The sequence below is a fragment of the Sinohyriopsis cumingii genome, chromosome 15, assembly GCF_028554795.1.
Source record: "Sinohyriopsis cumingii isolate HCF-2022 chromosome 15, ASM2855479v2, whole genome shotgun sequence".
Taxonomy (NCBI): Eukaryota; Metazoa; Mollusca; class Bivalvia; order Unionida; family Unionidae; genus Sinohyriopsis; species Sinohyriopsis cumingii.
Genome location: NC_142975.1, coordinates 50,498,194 through 50,520,081, shown reverse-complemented (window position 1 = coordinate 50,520,081; position 21,888 = coordinate 50,498,194). Strand labels below are relative to the sequence as shown.

At 34.5% G+C, this 21,888-nt stretch overlaps 1 protein-coding gene across 9 annotated transcripts in view; it reads left to right on the top strand.

Moving 5' to 3' along the window:
• LOC149781782 (uncharacterized) overlaps window positions 1–21,888 on the top strand; it is a 67,863-nt gene that overhangs the window by 30,739 nt on the left and 15,236 nt on the right. For 5 of the 9 annotated variants that reach the window (XM_089935937.1, XM_089935938.1, XM_089935935.1 and 2 more), the window contains 6 exons: window positions 3,397–3,509; window positions 6,347–6,572; window positions 15,151–15,371; window positions 16,203–16,391; window positions 18,542–18,677; window positions 21,242–21,409. In XM_089935937.1, the coding sequence (XP_089792063.1) occupies window positions 3,397–3,509; window positions 6,347–6,572; window positions 15,151–15,371; window positions 16,203–16,391; window positions 18,542–18,677; window positions 21,242–21,409 (1,053 nt within the window). The remainder of the gene's footprint in view (window positions 1–3,396; window positions 3,510–6,346; window positions 6,573–15,150; window positions 15,372–16,202; window positions 16,392–18,541; window positions 18,678–21,241; window positions 21,410–21,888) is intronic. The other 4 variants (XM_089935940.1, XM_089935939.1, XM_089935936.1 and 1 more) reach the window with 3 other exon arrangements.

The following is a 21,888-nucleotide window of genomic DNA, read 5'->3' as shown; positions in this document are numbered from 1 at the left end:
ATTGTACATACCAATCAGTGCTAACAAAAACGATACAGAAATTATTTCCCTACTTTTTCCTTGTAAAAATTATATATATACAGTGTATATATATATATATATATATATATATATATATATATATATATATATATATATATACACACACACACATATACACACACATATACACACAAATCAGTTATGTCAAATTGGCAAATAATGACTCTATAAAAGACCACTTCTTCTGTGAAAGTAAATTGCTCTTTTACAACAGAAGATCTCTCACAAGAAGTCATTACCTAAGGCATATGTGCTTTAAGAATGTGGTGATAAATGACAGGTGGTTTCTCATATTGTACTGTTTTACCAACAAAATGTTTTGTAAATTGGATTTGAACAATACATTTGCTAAAACATAATGCACTATTGCATAATAGATAAAAAGAAAAACTAAAAGCTTTTAAGTTTTCAAATAATGAATTTGCTAACATTTTACTGCGTGATTGCATATTAATCTATAATGAATTTTATCTCATGAATTTTGAAGCAGTTTTATGTTTAATATGTATTATGTATATTTAATTTGTATTGTGTGATTGACCTTTATCCATAATTGAGGGTAGGAGTTGGGCAAAGCTGACTAATGTCTTTTTTTTGTAATCTAGACTAATGTCTTATTTTCAAGCTAGACTAATGTCTTTTTTTTAAAAACAACATATTACATTGCTAATTCATTTCTTTGATTTTAGATTTTATATTAAGATATCTATTACTTGGAACTAAGCATGTTATGTGGCCTTTTGACCTTGGAAGTTTCTAGATCTTGTTTATGAACTTGATGGGAAAATGACCCTCATCCTGGTTGTGTTATTGTGTCTGTTTATATTATATACGGTAGAAGTAAACAGAATTTCTCATTCCATATTTTGACATCAGTCTTAGTGGAATAAATTTTAGTTGTGTTCATTTGAGAGTTTTAATTTATTTATTTAAATTGTTCATTGGAATTACAAAGTACTCATTGATTTAGAAGTAAACCCATACATGCCAACCATTACGCTTTTGGCGTAATCATTCCGCTTTTTTTTCACTAAATTACGCTTTATGCGTATATGTATTTGGATTACGCGTTTTTGGTATATCCCCCTACTCAAAAAATTAATAATATGTTTTCTCATGCATGCACCTTTGGAAGCCTCTACTCCATTCACATACATGTGCCTTTGGACGCCTCTATGCCATTCTCATGGAAGCGCCTTTTGACGCCTGCTGTAAACATCAGCCTTTTTGAGCGGTTTTCGTAGCGTCACCTTCTGGGAAAAATCCCTGTTAGATACTACATTCATTGCTGTGAATGACCATTACTTCAGATCACGTAGTCGCTGTTTATGCTCTGGTCGAAATCTGCTATTTAAAGTAACTGGGTCGTATTCTCCACTCTCCAAAATGGAGGTCACTGAGTTCATTCGGTATTTACCAAGTTTTCTTGGTTAGAATCACAACTATGAAAGCTTCAATAGCTTAGATAAAGGTTCTGATATTTATGTAGGCAGCAATTAGTTTTTATACATTATCAAATTCAGATGTAGACACAGACAAAGAACTTGTAAATTTCGAGTATGAGAAATGGTAGATATGCTTGGTCACGCGGCTTCTCTGACTTGACGGTGAACAAATTCTCTCAAGATTTTCAAGCACATAAAAATTCTTCCGTGAAAAATAATTACACAGCTATAATGATCGGACTTTACTCTTAAATTTTTCCATACATAATATATGTGTACCAAAAATGTAAAATGGTTAAAATTGCTGTTAAATGTAACATACACTGCACTGCTTAACAGTGTATATTGGAGTCGAATAGGTAACGTGTTCTATTTATAGTGCACTGCACTGGGCAACTTTGCTACATGTGTATCGAAGAGCTAAAAAGCCATACACTCTTTAGAGTCTGTGTAAGAGACTTTGACAATGAAAAGGGCAAAGTTAGAGTGCTCTTCTTTCATTATCAGAATTAACAGTAGATTCCACTGGAGAAAACATTTTTGTATTTGCTTGATAATGCTTTTGAATAAATATAACTGTGAGAGATTGTTCAGTATTGTTAACATAAATAAAACTGAATTCAGATCTAGGCTCAGCAAACCAGCACTTAGTGCTCTACTAGTGTGCAAAACATTCATAGTCTCAGCTGGTACAAAGCATTTTGAAATGCAGTACGAGAGTCTATTGCTTTTTAAAGCTCAAAGTGTTATATACGAAAACTTGAAGCAGTAATTGATGTTAAAAGTCCAGAGGGATAGATAAATCATTTTGTATATATGCTCATTGAATTTTTATCATGTTATATGTGGATTACTCTTTTTCTGCTCATGTTACTCTTTTTGTTCACTTGGATTACTCTTTGTCCTTGCCAGGGGTTGGCATGTATGTAAACCACTATTATGGAATTATTGTGAATGAATTCAATAATATTTTGGATTATATCATTGTGATACATCAAGATTGTTGGTACATTAGCATATTTGAGACTGTTGGAAATCTTTTGGAATATTGTATACTTTTGGACTAGTGATAGATCTTTTAGAATTATTTGGGATTTAATTCACAATACTGTAAATTCTTTTTAAATTTACTTTTTGTATTCTTGGGAAATAAATTATTTGTTGAATTTTATAAAACTTGTTGTGTTTGCTCTTTTCTGTTACTTAGTTTAACTCATTCAGCTACAGAGATTTTTGCCTAAGCGGGGCTAGGAAACGCATTCTGGAGGTTAATTCTGAATATGCCCAAATACATCTGCTTCCAAGAGATTTTTGTTTAATTGGTGGCCTAGTTGTTTTAGAAACATCATTTTTTATTAGCTATTTTGCTCACGCATGTGCAGTAGGGTAAAAGTTGTTGAATCTTTTTGTTTTGTTTTATTGGACCCATTATTTTCATGTCCTGCCCACTTTTTAGTCCAGATCTCAAAGTTATCCTACATTTTGCAAAGGTTTGCTTGTCTGTGTGCAGCATTTACCAGTTTGCCTTAGATCTCAGGCCAAAAAGTCTCAATCCAGACACAATGGTACTGACAACTGGCATATTTTTGGTCTTGAAAATTAGGTTTTTCCCTCTGTATTTTGTAATGGGAGTGAAAAGTCCAGAATATATGGTATCATTGTAGAACTACTTCTGCCTACTTTTGTGTATCTGAAATGACCTGGATGTTAAAGAGCTCCAAAATAGGGCACAACCTCATCATGCCTAAGGTTGATACTGGGGCCTAATGAAGTTATGATCATAGAGTTGTAACATATGACATCTTTTGTTTATGGAATCTCCTTTGAAACTGCTTTAGTTTTAGGCCTGGGAGAGAAAGATACAATATGATGTACTGCTGTCATAATGGCTTTTCATTTTGTTTTTTAGGTCAAGGTATTTACCTTCGACCAGCCAGTGCCATGCAGCAGCAAGGCATCATGGGAGTCCAGGCAGCTGCTATTAATCCAAACATGCGGGGAAATGCCCCACAAAACCTACAGGTAAACATGTCCTATGTAAATATATGTGGAGACATTTTTGGTAACTTCATTAACACCTTTTGTGGTCTCAGTTTGTCACATCAGCACAACATACACAACAACTACAAGACTCCTATGAAAGAATCGAAGAATCAGAATTCTGTAGCCAACTACTCAAAATTTATATTACCATTTGGATGTATTGGTTAATTAATAGGATGAGTGTCGCATGTTTCAGACAGCAGTCTTGACGCTAACACTTCCTTGTTGATTTGTAACTAAATGACCATTTGACTAGTCCCAGTGTGACTCTGTGTGTGAATTAATGGGTATAAATTTTGTACCACCTTGTTACAGCAATGCAGGAATAGCATTTAATTTCTACATGCCCCATCATGACAGTGTTGCTGACATATAGTGTTATTCTCTTCTGTTTGTCAGCCCATTACACCTTGATTACAGATTTGAATTTCTACTTTGAATAAATTCCCAATCACAGTAGCATAAGTAAACTAAACTCCACTTCCTCCTGAATCCAACCCTCCTAAAAAGATGAAAAATGTCATCTCTTCTGTCTATATACCATATAGACAAAGGAAAACTCTCTTATCCATTGCCACATGTTACCACCACAAGGTTGGTTTCCATCAACTGGGTGTTTACCAGCTTTAAGCTTTCAATCAGTACTGGTGCCATAGTACTGCAAGATATCCCCAAATCCATGAATATCTTTGTGCCCAGGATCCCTCTAAGTTTAGATCTGGCCCATCCTGTATTCAGAGTGAGGTGCCCGTCGGGCTTGTGAAAAAAAAGAAGAAATAAACTTCTGTGGAAATTTTGATCACACTGATGAAGTGTGTAAATGTATTTTAAAGATGTTGACATACCTGGCATAACATGGCGCAGTCTAAATCAGATCACCTACATGAAATTGAGATCTGATTTTAATCAAATTGAAGCAGAGTGTGTCATGCTAAAAATATGATTTTGTACTCCCACTCACCCAACCCCAGAGTCGTGTTTAGAGAAAAAACAATTTCCAGTATACTTCACACACAAAAAAAACGACAACAAAAACTAACAAAAAGACACCACTTTCAATATATGTCAGTTACATGTAACTATAAACGGTAAACAGTCGTAATTGGAGCCGATATAAAACTATCCCTTGGGCAGTTTAAATATCAGCAATTAAAAGCAAAAAGGTCAGGTATAAACCACCATTTCACATATTACTTAATTGGCTGACAATAGCTGTTTGTGAAGGCTGCAGTGGGTGATCCCATTGCGCTAATTTGCATCGCTAGGATTAGGAATGGAACAACCCATTATAGGTAAATGAAAGAAATGCTACATGTGTGCACAAGAACAAATATTATTACATTATTGCCTTGAATGAGAATGTTTAAGTCATATGTATTATAGTTTTGAAAAGTTTGTGAACAGTGGCAGCATTTCTTTGAAGTCGGATTTTTCTGCATATATAGATTGCAAAGCATGATTATTTCATTTGTCAGAATAGTGTTCAAGTGTAATTCATTTATGAAGCTGATTTTGGAAGCAATTAACTATCAGCAAAGCCCAATAAAAATAAATTTCAGAACTCTTGGTTAACAGTTTTCCTTTGTGAAGTATGCCAGTGAGAAAAAGAATAAAAGGGGGGGGGGGCTATTAATTCTTTGCACATACTGCAAACAACACATTAACATGCATCAACTCTATTCTGACCAGGATTCACTCAGAGAATCCAGCAGAGAAGTTTAAACACCAGGACCGTCCAGTCCCTGCTGAGTGTAGTAATGAACACAAATGACTCTTACATTACCTTTAAACCCCTATCTGCCCAGTTGAATTTATAATTGAGTTGTAGCTATTGCAACTTTGTGTGACGGCATGCCTCGTGGAGAGACAAATAATGTAACCTCTTGACTCGGATTTCCTTGTTGCAGTCCAAGCCCCAACATAGATTCTATATGTATAGATGCAGGTGAGATACAGATAGTACACCTTATTGTACAGATACAGGTGAGATACAGGTGGTATGTGTTATTGTATGGATGCAGGTGAGAGACAGGTATTATACATCATATTATAGAATCAGGTGAGTTACAGGTAGCTATTGCAGCTTTGTGTGACGGCAAGCCTCGTGGAAAGACAAATAATGTAACCCCTTGACTCGGATTTCCTTGTCGCAGTCCAAGCCCCAACATAGATTCTATATGTATAGATGCAGGTGAGATACAGGTAGTACACTTTATTGTACAGATACAGGTGAGATACAGGTGGTGTACCTTACTGTATGGATGCATGTGAGATACAGGTAGTATGCATCATAGTATGAATGCAGGTGAGATACATGTTTGCATTATTGTATGGATGCAGGTGAAATACATGTAGCATACATTATTGTATTAATGGATGTGAGATACAGCTAGTATACATAACAGTTTGGATTCAGGTGAGATAACAGGTACACTATAGTATACATTATTGTATGGATGCAGGTGAGGTACAGGTGGTATGCGTTATTGTATGGATGCAGGTGAGAGACAGGTATTATACATCATAGTATGGAATCAGGTGAGTTACAGGTAGTATGCATCATTGTATGAATGCTGGTGAGATAAAGGTAGTATACATCATAGCTATGGATGCAATCAGATACTGGGTTCTGCTGAACACATTTTATCAGGTGGGCTTATGGCATGGCCCTACATCTGCAGTCCATTAAGATATTTGTGTGTAACATATCTTGGATTTGGCTATTTCATTGATCAATATTTAGAATTTACAATAATGTATTGGCAAATCTATTGCCTTTGATCTTCATTTATTTTGTTCGTTGTGTAAATAATCAGGTAAGACCATCATCAGCTGCCATACCCATACAGAAGCAAACTACTGCGGCTCAGACAGGGAAGGTCATTTTGCCATCCACTTCTAAATCTGCGACTGCTAAAATACAGCCCAGCATTAATACCAACGCATCAGGGACCAAAGCCAACATCCCCTCGCTGAAGTCGCCAAAAGCCCTAGGGAGACCAAAAGGCACTGGAAAGACTACAACAGCCGCCAGTATTTCAGGTATAAACACAACTATCTGTTTGCGGTAAAATGCTATTAATCCAGCCTCATGTTCTCACCCATTTCATACAGATAAGCTGGGAATCCATTAGAAGGTGTTGACAGATAACCATCATTAATTATTAGCATAGTATTTACTATAAGATCTAAATTTTCTGTCAACATGTTTAACCCCATTGCAAGAAAGTAATTTTTCTCAAGCCTGCTTTGATGGAAGATTGACCTAGCAATAACAATGGTATCATATGTTCATCCATACATGTCTGTCCATACATCCATATATGTCTGTCCGTACATCCATACATGTCCATGTCCGTACTTCCATACATGTCTTTTCAGACATGTCTGTCTGTACATCCATACATGTCTGTCCATACATCCATATGTGTCTGTCCATACACCCTGCATTATGATCAGTATTAATGTTTTGTAAACTAAGTGCATTGTTTTTTCCTCACTTTCTTGTTAAATAAATGTGTGCTTAAAATATAATTCTTTGTTGGTTTTATAGTGAAAATGTCAAAAAACATTGGATCAAAACTGCTGAAGTTATAATGGTTTAAATTGTTATGTTACAATGTAAAACTTTTGTCAGGGTGTCAGACAGTCAGTTAAGCAACATGATTTTACAGTCAGAGCTGTACAAATTGTATTGCCTGGCACCCATGACTATTCCAGTGTCTCAGTCAGACAAGTGCCTTTTAGCAAAAGTGAAAAAGTCAACATATGCTATTTAAAATGTGATACTTAAAGATTGGTTCTTTTGTGTGGATTTAATGCCATTTTGTAGCATATGATAGGCTTTGAGTGGAAGCCAATATGTTTTAGTGGAGAAAAAACCCAGGCAAATCCCATAAAGAACCACTAACCCATTGGGAGTTACTGGCAAACTTTCTCGCAATCTGACAATGACCAAGCAGAGACACCAACAAAAGTGGTGTCAGTCGTCAGTAAAGGCAAGCACCTTAGACCACTTGGCCACCTGCGACTCTCTTAATAATAAACAGCTGGTGACTTATTCTTAGCTGGAGAAGGACAAAAGAGGATTTGCAAAGGAGTATGTTGAAACATCCTTTACATGCAACTGAAATGGGCTGCCTAACACCTTAACTGTCACTTTACAGCAACAATAGTAATAACTTGGACTGGTTACTCATTGTTTCCTTCTAAACAAATGTGCTTTCTGGTATGGGGGCCCCGAAAGGCCAAGTGGTCTAACGTGCTCTCCATTATGGATCACTGCCATCTCACCTCTGTCTTTGTGGGTATGAGTGTAGGAATCGGCCAGTGTGGGTATGTGAGAAAGCTTGCCAGTAGCTTCTCGTGGGTCGGTGGTTCTTCCCAGGGTTTTCCCGGGTTCTTCCTCCACCATTAATACTGGTCACCATGCATAGTCTATTGTGTGCTGAAAAATGGCGTTAAACCCCACAACAACAGCAACTTTTCTGGTATGATTTGGAAAACCAGTCGGAATGACAAGTATCATGTGCTGTTTTTTTTATACTCAAGCATATCATGTTTACTTAGGTTATCTTAGTTGCCTGGTCAGTCAACTGTACAGTGGCAGTTTACTCAATTCATGTTTACAGCATTAAAAGTTGGGTGCAAGCTGTGTTTCAAGCCATATGGAATGATCTCAGATTTGACTTCTGTTTACCTGTCTGTAATATAAAGACAACAAGAAAATGTTCAATTTTGGACAGTTTGTATAATTTGGTTCATGTTTCATTCAGTGGTATTGTTCTTTATCGATATTGCAAGTCTCTGTCTACAGAATAAATATTGGGATTTATTAGTGATATCAGACCAAATCTAAATGTGACATATGAGAAATTGGTCAGGATGTCACTTTTCAGAAATTACTTGTCCTTGACAAGTGGGTGAAAAAATGTATTTGTACAGTCCCAGTAGTCAGAAAAACTTAGAATCCTAGATGATATTGTGTAATCAGTTCAACATGGCCCATCTTTAGAGTGAGCATCAGTCTGTTTGAATGTTGAATAAATAAAAACTGACTGACAATTTGTAGCAGGTGAGTGGAGCTTTTGGTATCATTTGGTTGTCTAGTGATATAGTACATTATGATACAGGAGTCCAGATTATCTGTTGATCTATATCTAGTCTGTATATGGTATCTGTCTATAAAAGAAGAGAGAGATGAATTAATCTTTGACATGCTTAGAAATAATTTTGAAATTCTATCTGTTGTGTAATTTTTTGGGTTGAAATGATTCAGCAATATATCCATCAGTCGATACTATTGGTGTACTGATACACATTGATACAAGAGGTGAAAAATTGATATAAAACTGTATTAGCCATAATTGATATAAAACTGTATTAACCATAATTGATATAAAACTGTATTAACCATATGCAAATTTGTTAAATTTTTTTACAGCAGTCATGGATAATTATTAGTAAAAACAGAAAAGACTACTGACAGCATGCACTTACCTTCTACAAATTAAAACAAAGTGACATGGTTCATAATCCCGCACACACACGCCAATTCCAACAGCATGTTCAGCATGAGAAACATTCCAAATGTGTTCCCGATGTACAATGGAGTACTTTACTCATCATTTAATCACTTTTATGGAAGTATCTTGATGATTTGTATCTTATCTATTTTGTTTGAATTTGTAAGCTACACTGCTGGTGTGTAACACCTTAAAATATGTTATACAGAATTTTCATTAGCGGTTATTGTTTGTTCCTGTGTAGGGTAAACAGTAACCACCAATCAGAACTTAATGTTGCTTATTCCCTGCATGACAAACATAAAGTATCGGAAAAGGAACAGAGATACTTCGTGCAAAAGTGGTCATTAACCTAATCTGTAAAGTACTTAAACATAGATGCAACCAGGGCACCTTGCAAATTTTCTTCGAATTTGTTCACTTGGAGACCAGTAGTATGTAAGGACTCACACAGATTAATAGAAAGTTGAGCATATGAAAGTGTACTTGGTGTAGTATGTAATTTTTATTTAAACATTCATCCATACAGTACTTGTTGCGATGTAAGTCATGCCAGTAGAGGTATCAGAGTACTTGTCTTCGTGTCATTATTTTTCATGTAGGCAACATTTATACATCTGAGTTCTTCAGCTTGACATGAATGGTTGTTAATCTAAATTTGATTGACACATTGTGCACTGGAATAACCATTGTCTTAGTTTGAACTTTGTTTCAAGGAAGTATCAAAATGGTAAATTTAAATGATAATTTTTTTATAAATGATAAATACCCTGACCCCACAATAAGTGACTATTTGCAGATGGTTTACCTAGTTGGCAAGAGAGTGCATGAACTATGCAAATTAACAACATTAGTCATTTTAATTATTTATTAATTTTTGCTTTATCTTTATTTTCATTATATAAGAGCAAATTTTATCAGATTTGTAATAAATATTATGGTCACCATGGAGATAATCTTGTAACTGTTGTGTGTCTTAAATCTCAAAAATATTATAAAAACTTTGACAAAAACCCTAAATATAACCTAAATTTTTTAAATTCAGTTTCACTTATAACTCTTTGTTAAATACCAGTCCAGTGTAAATGCTCAATGGACAATAATAGACAGCATGCCAGTCAATCCCCTTTCAGTTGTGATATTTCAAAAATTAAATGTAGAAAAGGCACAATACCAAGCCTAATTAAAATACAGACCATTGAAAAGTATAATGTAATTTTCATTTTTTAAACAATTTAGCCCAGCAGGATTATGTGTTACAAAACTATATATCCATATCAAGGTTAAGAGAAATTGAACTGATAAGAATGAGAAAAATGAAATTAAGAAGTAGAAATATTTATTTCATCAGATTACCTCTGCCCAACAACGTGCTATGGCATTGATAGACTTAAAATCCTGATAAAGCATTATGGAACATATAAGAAATCTGGCATTGTAGTCAGTAAGGAATGATTCAAGAAAGTGAAACTTTTAGTGAAATTTTTTATTTTGGAGAAGTATGCAAAAGTAATACCTGTGAGCTCTGGAAAATTGTACATAACGACCATAAAGAACATTACCCAACATATTCAGGCTAAAAAGTTAGGTATGTAAATGCCCCTTAAGACAGAAGTCTGTGAAAGGAGGGTTCTCAGCACAGAACAACATTCATACACAGATAAGGAACAGATTGCACACAGAAACAACAGATTAATGCTTATGCAACTAAAGGTGACATCTTTTAAATATTTTGATGCCACTAGAGCTCTTACAGAGTGGAGCAGGAAGAAAGAGAGATGGATATTGAAGTGCTAGGTAAATGTTGAACTATGGCCATTTCCTCATCCCTCACCATTTTTTCTTGTCTTCACTTACTTTGGTGACGAAGGAAGAGCCCCTTCCATTTAGATATGATCATGTTAGCATCTATAATTAAATTGTACGTGATGAAAAAAAAACTGAAAGGTTCCTTTTAATGCTGAGTTCTTTAATCAATGACTGAACATGCACAAAGGATGAATAAAATTACCACAGAATTGCCGAGGTAGGCAGATTTCAAACTTGCTACCTGCCATCTTGCGTAAATTTGTATTTTTTAAAAATAGAGTGGGAGTAGATGATGTAAATAGTTTTCCTTTCTCAGTAATAAAAACAAGTACCTGTGGCCATGACTTTTTGTTTGCATCTGCAGGAAGTACAATTTTGTTTGGTATTCATCCCCACTCCAAAACCTGGACCTGTTCTAGATTTTTATGCACGAGGAAATTGCATTATTTCTTCTGTTTTGAAGATATCATAATGTCTTCAAGGCTTGAGTGAGAGGTGTACTTGGTAATAAGATAGTCTTTAAAGTATTCATGCCCTGTAAAAAGAAGGACATGGTGACTCAGTTGAATGCGGCATATGATCAAATGGAGCAGCCTAAAATTTTGAGTAAAAATCACTGACAACTAACAGGTAGTCTGTTTAAAATGATTTTATTATCTTGCGAAGAATGGGAATGTTGTCTAAATAAATAATAAGTATACATCTGTCTGTTTTCTGCATTCTGGAAATACATCCAGTATGTTAGCACACATGAAAGGACATCATCTACCTCTGACAGACCTTCTAAAGATGGAAAGACCATCAAGTTCATATGTGTTTCTATATGTAGTACAGGTGTAGCTTAATAATTTTGCATAAATTTATGGATCTGTTTCAGACCAGTTAATATTGTTATCACATATCAGTGTGTAGAATAATTGAAGACAGATTCTGTCATATAATTCGGTCTGTTTCTCTGTCTTTATCAGTCCTTTTATTTATCATCTTTTGTGCTTGCATTCTTTTCAGTATCCTATATACTGCAGCTATGTTGAAGATAAAACTTAAAATCAACTAAACATTTTAACATTTTCTTTTACATGCTTTTCTCTGAAAAATTAAATCCACAAAGTAATTTGAACTTTCTAAAATAATTATTTTTCTCACCTCAGATAATTATTTTTCTCACATTATAATCTTAAGTGAAATTATGGTATGGCCATGTGTCCAACTTCTCAAAGCTCTACATGGTTTCAACCAGACTTAACTTGGAGAGCTTCCTAGCATGAAGGCCTTTCAAGTTTGTACAGATGACTCACAATCTGCAATCATATATAGCCGCTGTTACAAAAAGTAGGAACAAAAAATGAAGCGACTTGATATTCTTAAAAAAGATACTAAACAATTTGATCAAATTTTACACAAGACACCCTGGCATAAAAGTCTTTCAGATTTATACAAATGATACTGATCTGCTGTCAAATCTGGTCACCATTACCCAAAGAAGGAAGAACTTCAAATGACTTCTACTCAAAAACCAAAAAACATAATGGACAAATGTAATAGAAAACCATGAGAGAATTGACAAAATTTGACAGAAAACCATATGACATAAGTGGCAAAATTTGACAGAACCATATTACAAAGTGACAAAATTTGACAGCGTAAAGGCCTTTAAATTTTGTATGAATAATATTGTGCTTCAATTGCAGAATGGCAGCTTATACTAAAAATATAAAGCCTCAAATGACATCTTTACAAACACTGCTGGACAGAATCTGACCACATTTGAACAGAAAACTTAATGGAATAAAGTCTTTAATTTCATCAAAATTATCCAGTAGGCCATCAAATATGTCCACCTTTGCTAAAAAGGAAAACCTTTTGAATATCTTATGAAAGAATGCTCAAAAGAATTTTTTGTTGTAGGATTTAATGCCATTTTTCAGCACATGATAGGCTGTACATGGCGGCCAGTATTAATGGTGGAGGAAGAACCCGGGAAAACCCCGGAAAGAACCACCAACCATCGAGAAGCTACTGGCAAGCTTTCTTACATACCCACATTGGCCAAATCTGAGACTCGAAACTCACGCAGACAGAGGTCAAAAGAACTTGACCAAAAGCATTATATCATATGTAATCTTTCAAGTTAAGGAGAAATTATGCTGATCTGGTATTAAATGAAACTAATATTACTAAAATTATATTAATTTTTACAAGAACATAAACTGCTAAACAGAATTTGAATGAAATTTGTTTCAAAGCTCTTACTAATTTGGTCTTTAAAATTTGCACAAATGATGCAGGTCTGATGGCAACAATGGCCACTGTTACTAAAATGAGAAATGTTGTCTAAAATACTACTGTCAATAATTTAACCAAATTGGACAAATAATGTCCATGGCAAGAAGGCCTTTTATGTTGGATCAGTAACATCAATCTGCCATCAAATTTAGCAGTAATATTACAAACAAAAAAAATTTAAAAAATTAAAATGTTAAAATCCTTTAAACACTGTTTCTCAGGAACTGATCAACAGACTTTTCACATTTGCAAATTATAGTTCATCCATCTAATATAATGTAATTACTTAAGGTAGAAAAAAAAACTAACCCAATTTTCATAGCCAACTGCCCTTGCATTTGGCTTTATGTAGATGTGAGAAGGTTGAGTGATATCAGTCCCACTTGTGCCTCATGTTTTCCATATAATGTTGAAAGAAATTCTGAATTCTTTCTCAGGTATTTTGTGAGGTACTTATGTACCAGATTCATACAATAATACAAGTAATGAATCATGGCATAACATATATATAATTAACTTATGGTATAATACACATATAATTAATTCACAGTATAATACATATATAATTAATTCATGGTATAACACACATATCATTAATTCATGGTATAGTACACATAATTAATGGCATAACACACATATAATGATTTCGTGGCATAATGCAAATAAAATGAATTCATGGTATAATACACATAGTTAATTCATGGTATAGTACACATAATTAATTCATGGTATAATACACATAATTAATTCATGGTATAATACATAATTTATGGCATAACACACAATGATTTCATGGCATAATACAAATATAATGAATTCATGGTATAATACACATAATGGATCCTTGGTATAGTACACATAATTCATGGCATAACACATATAATGATTTCATGGCATAATACAAATATAATGAATTCATTGTATAATACACAGATCGGATCCTTGGTATACCACACATATAATTCATGGCATAACACACATATAATGATTTCATGGCATAATACACATTGAATTCATGGTATAATACACAGAATGGATCCTTGGTATACCACATATAATTCATGGCATAACACACATATAATGATTTCATGGCATAATACACATATAATGAATTCCTGGTATAAGACACAGAATTTATCCTTGGTATAATAGACAAAACAGACTGTTGTGTAGATTTAATTTATATTGTTTGTTGGCTTTTCTTAATGGATATATGTTATGAACATCTTTATTTTGTACTTGACCTTGTCCAAAATCAATTTAATGCTGTACCTGACCAGTGACATTTATTTTATAAACAACACAGTACATAGCTAATAAAACTTGTCAACATTTTATAAAACTTTTACAGGGTACCCATCCATTCTAATGATCAGTTACCTGGGTACCTGATCAATGTGAAATTTATCAAACATTTACAGACCTGAAGTTAAGTCTGCATTTTTTTAAATTCACAGTACCCAGTTAGTCCTACAATGTAAGACATCGACACTGATATTTATGTTTTGGGGGATCGAGGTCATTTTAACCTAAATAATGGTGTTGTTTACCATGTTCTGATGTCTACTAACATTGGAATGAGAAATCAAAATTTTAGAAATATTACACACTTTGCAGCACGTATCGATGCTTTTCTACAAATCAAAGTCCTAATGTTTTGGTTGGACTTTACTTTGATATCTTTTATCTACTAAATTCAAATCCTCACTCAAACAAATCGACATGATTTAAAGTTCCATTGGCCTACATTTCAGTTGGCTGGAATATGATGGAAGTGGGGAATGCCAAAATTGGTTAAAATGACGATAAGTATCTTGAATGAAATGAAGCTATCAAAACAGTTGAATCGGTATTAGTATATTTTTATTCATTTCATTAAAGAAACATCCTTCAACTTAATGGATTCTTGGAATCATACACATACACTAGATTCATGGTATAATACACCTACAACAGGTTCTGAAGTTTTGTTTTAATGTAAGGTTAAATTATTTTAAAAGGCTCCAGTGGCTCTCCAGCAACTGTTCAGACCAAGACAAGTGCCCAGATGTCCAAACCGTCAACTCCTACAAGCCAAGCAGCCCTAAGTCTTACAAATCACACATCCAAAAGCCAGTCAGATTCTGAGCTTGAGGTTGGCAAGAAGACAGCTGGTGGCAGTGTTACTGTGCCCCTAGCTGTTAAACCTGCTAAAGAAAAGAAAGAGGAGGAGGATAGTAAGGTGTGATTTCAGTCTCATCTCTTACTACTCGTCCTTCGTAGATATAGTAAAAGATGGAATGCATGTTATGTGCATGTATAAAGATTCATCAGATTCTTAAAGTAGAACTAAACTCCTTATAGAGGGAATTTTAGCAGTGCAAATTGTTAATTATTTATCAGTCAGCACAAGATTACAAAAGCGAACTCCATCAAACTGACCACTTTAAATATTATAACTTCTTTAGATCAACAGTTGCTAAAATTTAACAACTCGAAGCTTAAAGTCCTCTATATTTAAAACAAGATTGGTTACTTTTATGTCTGTCAAAAATACTTCATCTTTATGCTACATTACATAAATGTTGCAGGATTTATAACTTGTTAGATATCTTTTTATTTCTCAGCAGAATTGTTAGATTTCAAGTATGTGACTGAATGCTTTATTACTCACTTATAAGTCGAGTCCAACTGCAAACTGCACAGATCTAGAGCTGCTGTCGCATAATGCGCAGGCAGATCTGGGTCTGTGCAGTTTATTAAGAGTAATGAGTTTAACAGATATATACCCCAGTCTTCCGGTGCATTATGCTATGGCAGATCAGGATCTTTGTTGTTTGCAATTTAACTTATAAACATGAAATCTCAGTTGCAAGATAAAATCCCAGGAGTTATCAGTTAATGTATGTTTCATTGTAAGAAAATTGACAACTGTTGAACGTTTTTATATGATGCATAATGAATGATGTAAGTTTTTGCATAAGTAAAATGCATCTGTTAGAACAATTGTGTCTGTGACTTTTAGTTGATAGCTTGTTTCTCAGTTCAAAGCTTATTGTTGTATTGTTTATAGGAAAACATCTCAAAGGTTGGTGCAGTTTCAGTGCTAGATAAACCAAGAGAAACACCTATGTTAGAGTTGAAATGTGGACAAGATAGTCCGATGCCTGTAGCAGAGAAACAGAGAGCCATAGTCAAGCCTCATATCCTGACTCATGTGATTGATGGCTTCATTATTCAGGAGGGTCCAGAGCCATTCCCGGTACGTAGTGTGAATTCACTGTTTTTCTGGAATACTAATTATAGTGGATTTCTTGGTATGTAATTTGATACCGACACCCAGGCAAGGTATGGATAAGTGAGATGCTATAAACATAAAAATGACTTATTTAACAAATGAGAAAATATTTATTGGACTTGAGAAATTATATAAAATTCAAACAGAACACAAATGGTATTGTTGAAATCATAGTTTCCAGTCTTCCATACCTGACCATGTATTGGACACATGAACATGTGATAGTAAATAACTAAAAAGTGGCATTTTAAAACAAATCTAAATCTTTTCCCTAAACTTTAATTTTACCTGAATATCTTTGACAACATCCCATCCAACCATCGCATTGTGACACATAAAACATATTAAAGGATCATAAATATAATTATATTTGTAAATTCAAACTTATTTTGTGACAAATACAATGCTTTGCAAATAAAATTTAATATTTTTTAAAATTATTTTGTCACTTACAATGGAGTAAGCTGTTAATGTCATTAAATTCGTCACAAGTTTACTAGGGAATTTCAGTATATGTCATACTAATGGAAACTGCGAAAGTACTGGTACAGTGAAAAAGTAACTGTGTTACGTACCGCTGAAAAAAATCGCCATGGTATACCAGTAATTATTGTATGCTCATTTTTTTCTCCATTAACTTTACATTGTCAGAATCATTCACTATTTTATGATATTGAACTCACATGCACTTCATATTGCACTCGTAAAGAAACTACTTTGTGTTGTAAGCAAACAATGGAAGCAGATGCCATCACTTTTGAACTGTAAAGCAATCATGTACACTCATGTAGTAGGCGCTTTATGTTTTGGTTGATTAAATTTGTTTCTGAATGAACTAAAGCAGATGTTTCCTGGACTGCCACACACCAACTGCTTTGCTACATTCCGTGTTAATTTTTTTGATACAATGTTTCGGATATAGGTGGGCGATAGATGCCAGATTTCATAAAATTGCTGGGTGCCTGCGTATAACATGGAAGTGACAAAGATTCTTTTGCTCCATTATTTTCAAATAAATAAGGTACATTTTTAATTCATTAAAGTTGGCAGTGATTATGATAAATGAGCAATACCTGATGCAGTCAAAATATCACAAAACTGTCAGGCAATGGACAGCCAATATCATAGCTTATAACAGTGTTGTCCAATGCGCGGGCCGCATGCAACCCATTGGCTGATTTTAATTGCCCCTCCAGAGCTCGAGCACCTATATAGCCATTTCTTTTCAGTTTTCTGCTGCAGCACTCGGCTTCAAAAAAGACATTTTTCAGTGGCCCATGGTGTCAGAAAGGTTGGACAGCACTGGCTTATACATATGGTTAAGCCAGTACTGCAGTATGTAGAGAATCATTTGAACACCTGGTTTAATGGATGCCATTTGCCTGCCTGCACTTAGATACTATGAGTTGGGCATTGATTATTTGCACCATTTTGACCATTTTGCATGTATTTGCATGCATATTTACTGGAATTCCTTTGTTAATCAGTATTATTTCCATCATGTACAAATAGAGGTTCACACTTATAATGGGGAGATATGTCATGGATAGTTTTAGAGTGCACAGAATTTGTATTGCAGTTAAATCAATAACCTGAGGGTGGGGCTACTCTAGTAGAGACTGGATTATGGTCACCTGTGGAAAAAGCAATGTTAGGGGCCTAGATAAGTTAATGGTATCACACTCAATTTGTACCATGGGGAAGCTGCAGTACTCAGTTGTTAGAGCATGAGACTCCTAATCTAATTGTTCTTGGTTTGATACCCATCCTGACCAGACCAGGTTTTCTTGGGAAAGACACTTAGCTGTATTTTTCTCAGCATGATATATCCAAATAAACTGCTGAAACTGACGTGAAAGCCAAACCAACCAAGCGACTTTGGTCCCAGGTTCTGTCTCTGACTCAGGCATATGTGAGTGGAAAGTGATCACTCCTCAGAAGGGGGTGTTTTCTCCAGTTTTTTTTGGATATCAAGAGTGTTTATTACAAGTTGAAAGAGCATTTTGTGCAATCAGCATAAAATAAGAAGGTAAAATGGCAGTGAAAACAACAGTAAAATGTAAACTTAACCAGTATTGTTGAGAATTCAGGTTATATCCCTTTTTTTTGTCAAGGTGCAGAGATCCTCACTGATGACGGAGTTTATTCCACCTAAACCTGGTCAGCCCATAGAGCAGATTCCCACTTCACCCCAGAACAATGATGATGTCTTCCCCACAGCTTCCCCCAATGTGTGTACAGATTTTTCAGGTGAGGATGGTCTTCATTTATCAGCAATTGTATCATTTTGAGTACAAAAAAACCCACTATACCCCAGCTTTAGCATAGTCATTGACTTATCCCTTGGGTTTAAGGTAAAGCAATGACTTCTAACATTTTTTCAGCTAATACTTATTTATTATTATAGATTTACTTCAATGCATTAGTCACTACTCTTTTTGCATTGTCGTTAGTTTTATGAAATCTACAACTTACAACGTTTAAGGAAACCCTCTTTCTGATGTATGGTTCACATAGTAAATCATGATCAATACTTGTTCAAACAAACTAACAATCATACGGTGTAAATTATTCTCTTCCTTCCAGCATACTACCAATCATATGGTGTAAATTATTCTCTTCCTTCCAGCATACTACCAATCATACAGTGCATACAATTTAAATTATTCTCTTCCTTCCAGCATACTACCAATCATACAATGTAAATTATTCTCTTCCTTCCAGCATACTACCAATCATACAGTGTAAAATATTCTCTTCCTTCCAGCATACTACCAATCAGACAGTGTAAATTATTGTCTTCCTACCAACATAATACCAATCATACAGTGTAAATTATTGTCTTCCTTCCAACATACTACCAATCATACAGTGTAAATTATTCTTTTCCTTGCAAGTTGTACCAATCATACAGCGTAAATTATCTTCCAACACACTACTAGCCATACAGTGTAAATTATTCTCTTCCTTCCAACATACTGCCAGTCATACAGTGTAAATTATTCTTTTCCTTCCAAGGTAATACCAGTTGTACAGTGTAAATTATTCTCTTCCTTCCAACATACTACCAATCAGTCAGTGTAAACTGTTCTCTTCCTTCCAATGTTCTACCAGTCCAGTCATACAGCATAATCTATTCTCTTCCTTCCAACATACTACCTCAGAAAAAATTATGCAACCTGAGAAAGAAATATGCCACTAGCAATAAGGTTAGAACAGTGCTCATTTCTTATACTGTAGTATCATTTATTTTTCTAGGGCTGAATTTTCGGTTTTTTAATTAAAAAAAAGAAATTTGTGTTGGTATTTAATTTCGTTGTTTTGCCTGTCATCGTTTTCATGTTACTGTGTATTTAGTTTCATGGTTTTACAAACTAGAGATACCCAAAATAAAGAATACAAATGAATACAACTATGCTGATTCAAATGGCTGTCGCTTGAATGTTTAAGATAATAATAACTCACGTATGAGCACAAAAATCAATGCTCTGACACGTTCATTACTTACACAGTGTTTTTGTCTGAGTAAGTAACATCAGTGGACGCTGACACTGACATGAATAAAACCATGCCTGTGCAAACTGTGGTCAAGTGAATATTTAAAACAATACTACTACATGCCACATGTTTGACTACAAATCAAACACATGAAAATACATCTTTTTTTTGTTTGAGTGCTCAGCTTAAAAATTTGCTGATGCCACCAAAGTGCAAAGATTACAAGTAAATTGTAAGACAGTGGATTCACCCATTTGTTTTCACCTGCCTTATGTACAAACCAACTTGAATCACTAGATTTGACAATGACTAAAGAGTACAAAGAATTAAAATCACGAATATTGTTTATTCGTTCCTTCATTTTCACTGTAACTGGTGTTTGAATACCTTATGCTTTTTCTTGTTTCTCTATTTCTTGCTTATTTCACATGTTGATATAAGGCAGTGAGTGGAAATTAGTTTTTTTTAGGTGAAATTCACACCTGTTTAATTGACAATCATGTTTACCCAAAGAGTATTTTTATCGTAACGGTGTGTTATATCAGTGTAACAAGACTTTGTTTACTTTATGATTTTCTAACCTTAGTTGGGCTAGTCTCTCATTTGCAAGACTAGGCATCACTACATAGGTTTGTGAACCAGAGCATCCTACAGTGATACAGCAAATATCACAACAGCTTTGGCAAGTGAAAATACTCTCTATGTCCCAGAAAAGCAGGGCATGGGGAAGGTATTGCATTTCCAGTTACAGCCCATATTTTCCTGTTGTGCCTTTAAGCTCAGATTGTCTGTTGATAGATTTGTCTGTGACACTTTTTGTTCCATTCTGTAACTGTTATGCCATTGCAGATTAAATTGATAACACTTTGTACAATAATGTACCATCACGATGAGACGTGTTAGGGTCATGTCTTCAAAGGTTATTGCTTTTGCTTTTTACTTTCTGCCTTGTAACTCAAGACCTGTCTGTTTAAGTTTGGTTAAACTTAGTGCAGTGTATGTCTTTACTAAAACATGTGTCAGGTATCCTAGTTTAGAAACTACCTTCAAGACCGAAATTGAAAGCTCAGACATGGTCATATTTTTTCAACACACTGTCTAATAATATTTTATTGACATTTAATGATTATTAGGTTCATTCATTTTGTTGCATTATAGAGAGCAACAATTTCTATTGGTCAGATTGTATTCCTCTTGAAGTACACAAACTAATTTATTTTTTAAATTTAGAGATAAAAGAAGAAAAAACATTAAGTTTTTTGGCCATGTCTTTGATAATTCTAAGGAAGGTGTAACTGTATTTGTAAACTTTCTAGGGGAAGCGGAGCCCATGTTACGTTGTGAATATTGTCTCAAGTACGACCTAGCCTCCCACTTCCAATGCACGAAACGCTTTTGTTCCAAGACCTGTGCTAAGCGTTATAATGTAGGATGCTCGCAACGCCTTGGTCTCTTCCGAGGGAGGGGTTCAAAATCTACCTCAGGTACAGTCATGTCTTTGTAATCCAGCACCTTTAATATACTTTAATTTTGTGAATCTGACACAAAATTGTGAGTTGTCGGAAAAACAATGAATTGATTGCAGACCAGATTCTTTCCACACATACAACAAACAAGTAATATAATATGTTTTGAACCACAAATTTTTACATTGATTTTTTATTTCAGGGTAGAAAAAAAATGGCATTTTTAGTATTATTTTTTAGTATGAAAATTTTTTTTTTATTGTGTTCTGTATGACACCTAAAAATATTGGAGGTTGATATAGCTCTGCCAAAGCAATAATGCAGTTTATTGAATCACTTGAATGTTTTAATGTATTTACTTGTGTAAAATATGCACCCAACTGCTACCAATGTAGACCCAGATCTGCTTCTCATAATGCTCCGGCAGATCAGGCCCTTTATTCTCATATTGCACTGGCAGATCAGGCCCTTTATTCTCATTGCACTGGCAGATCAGG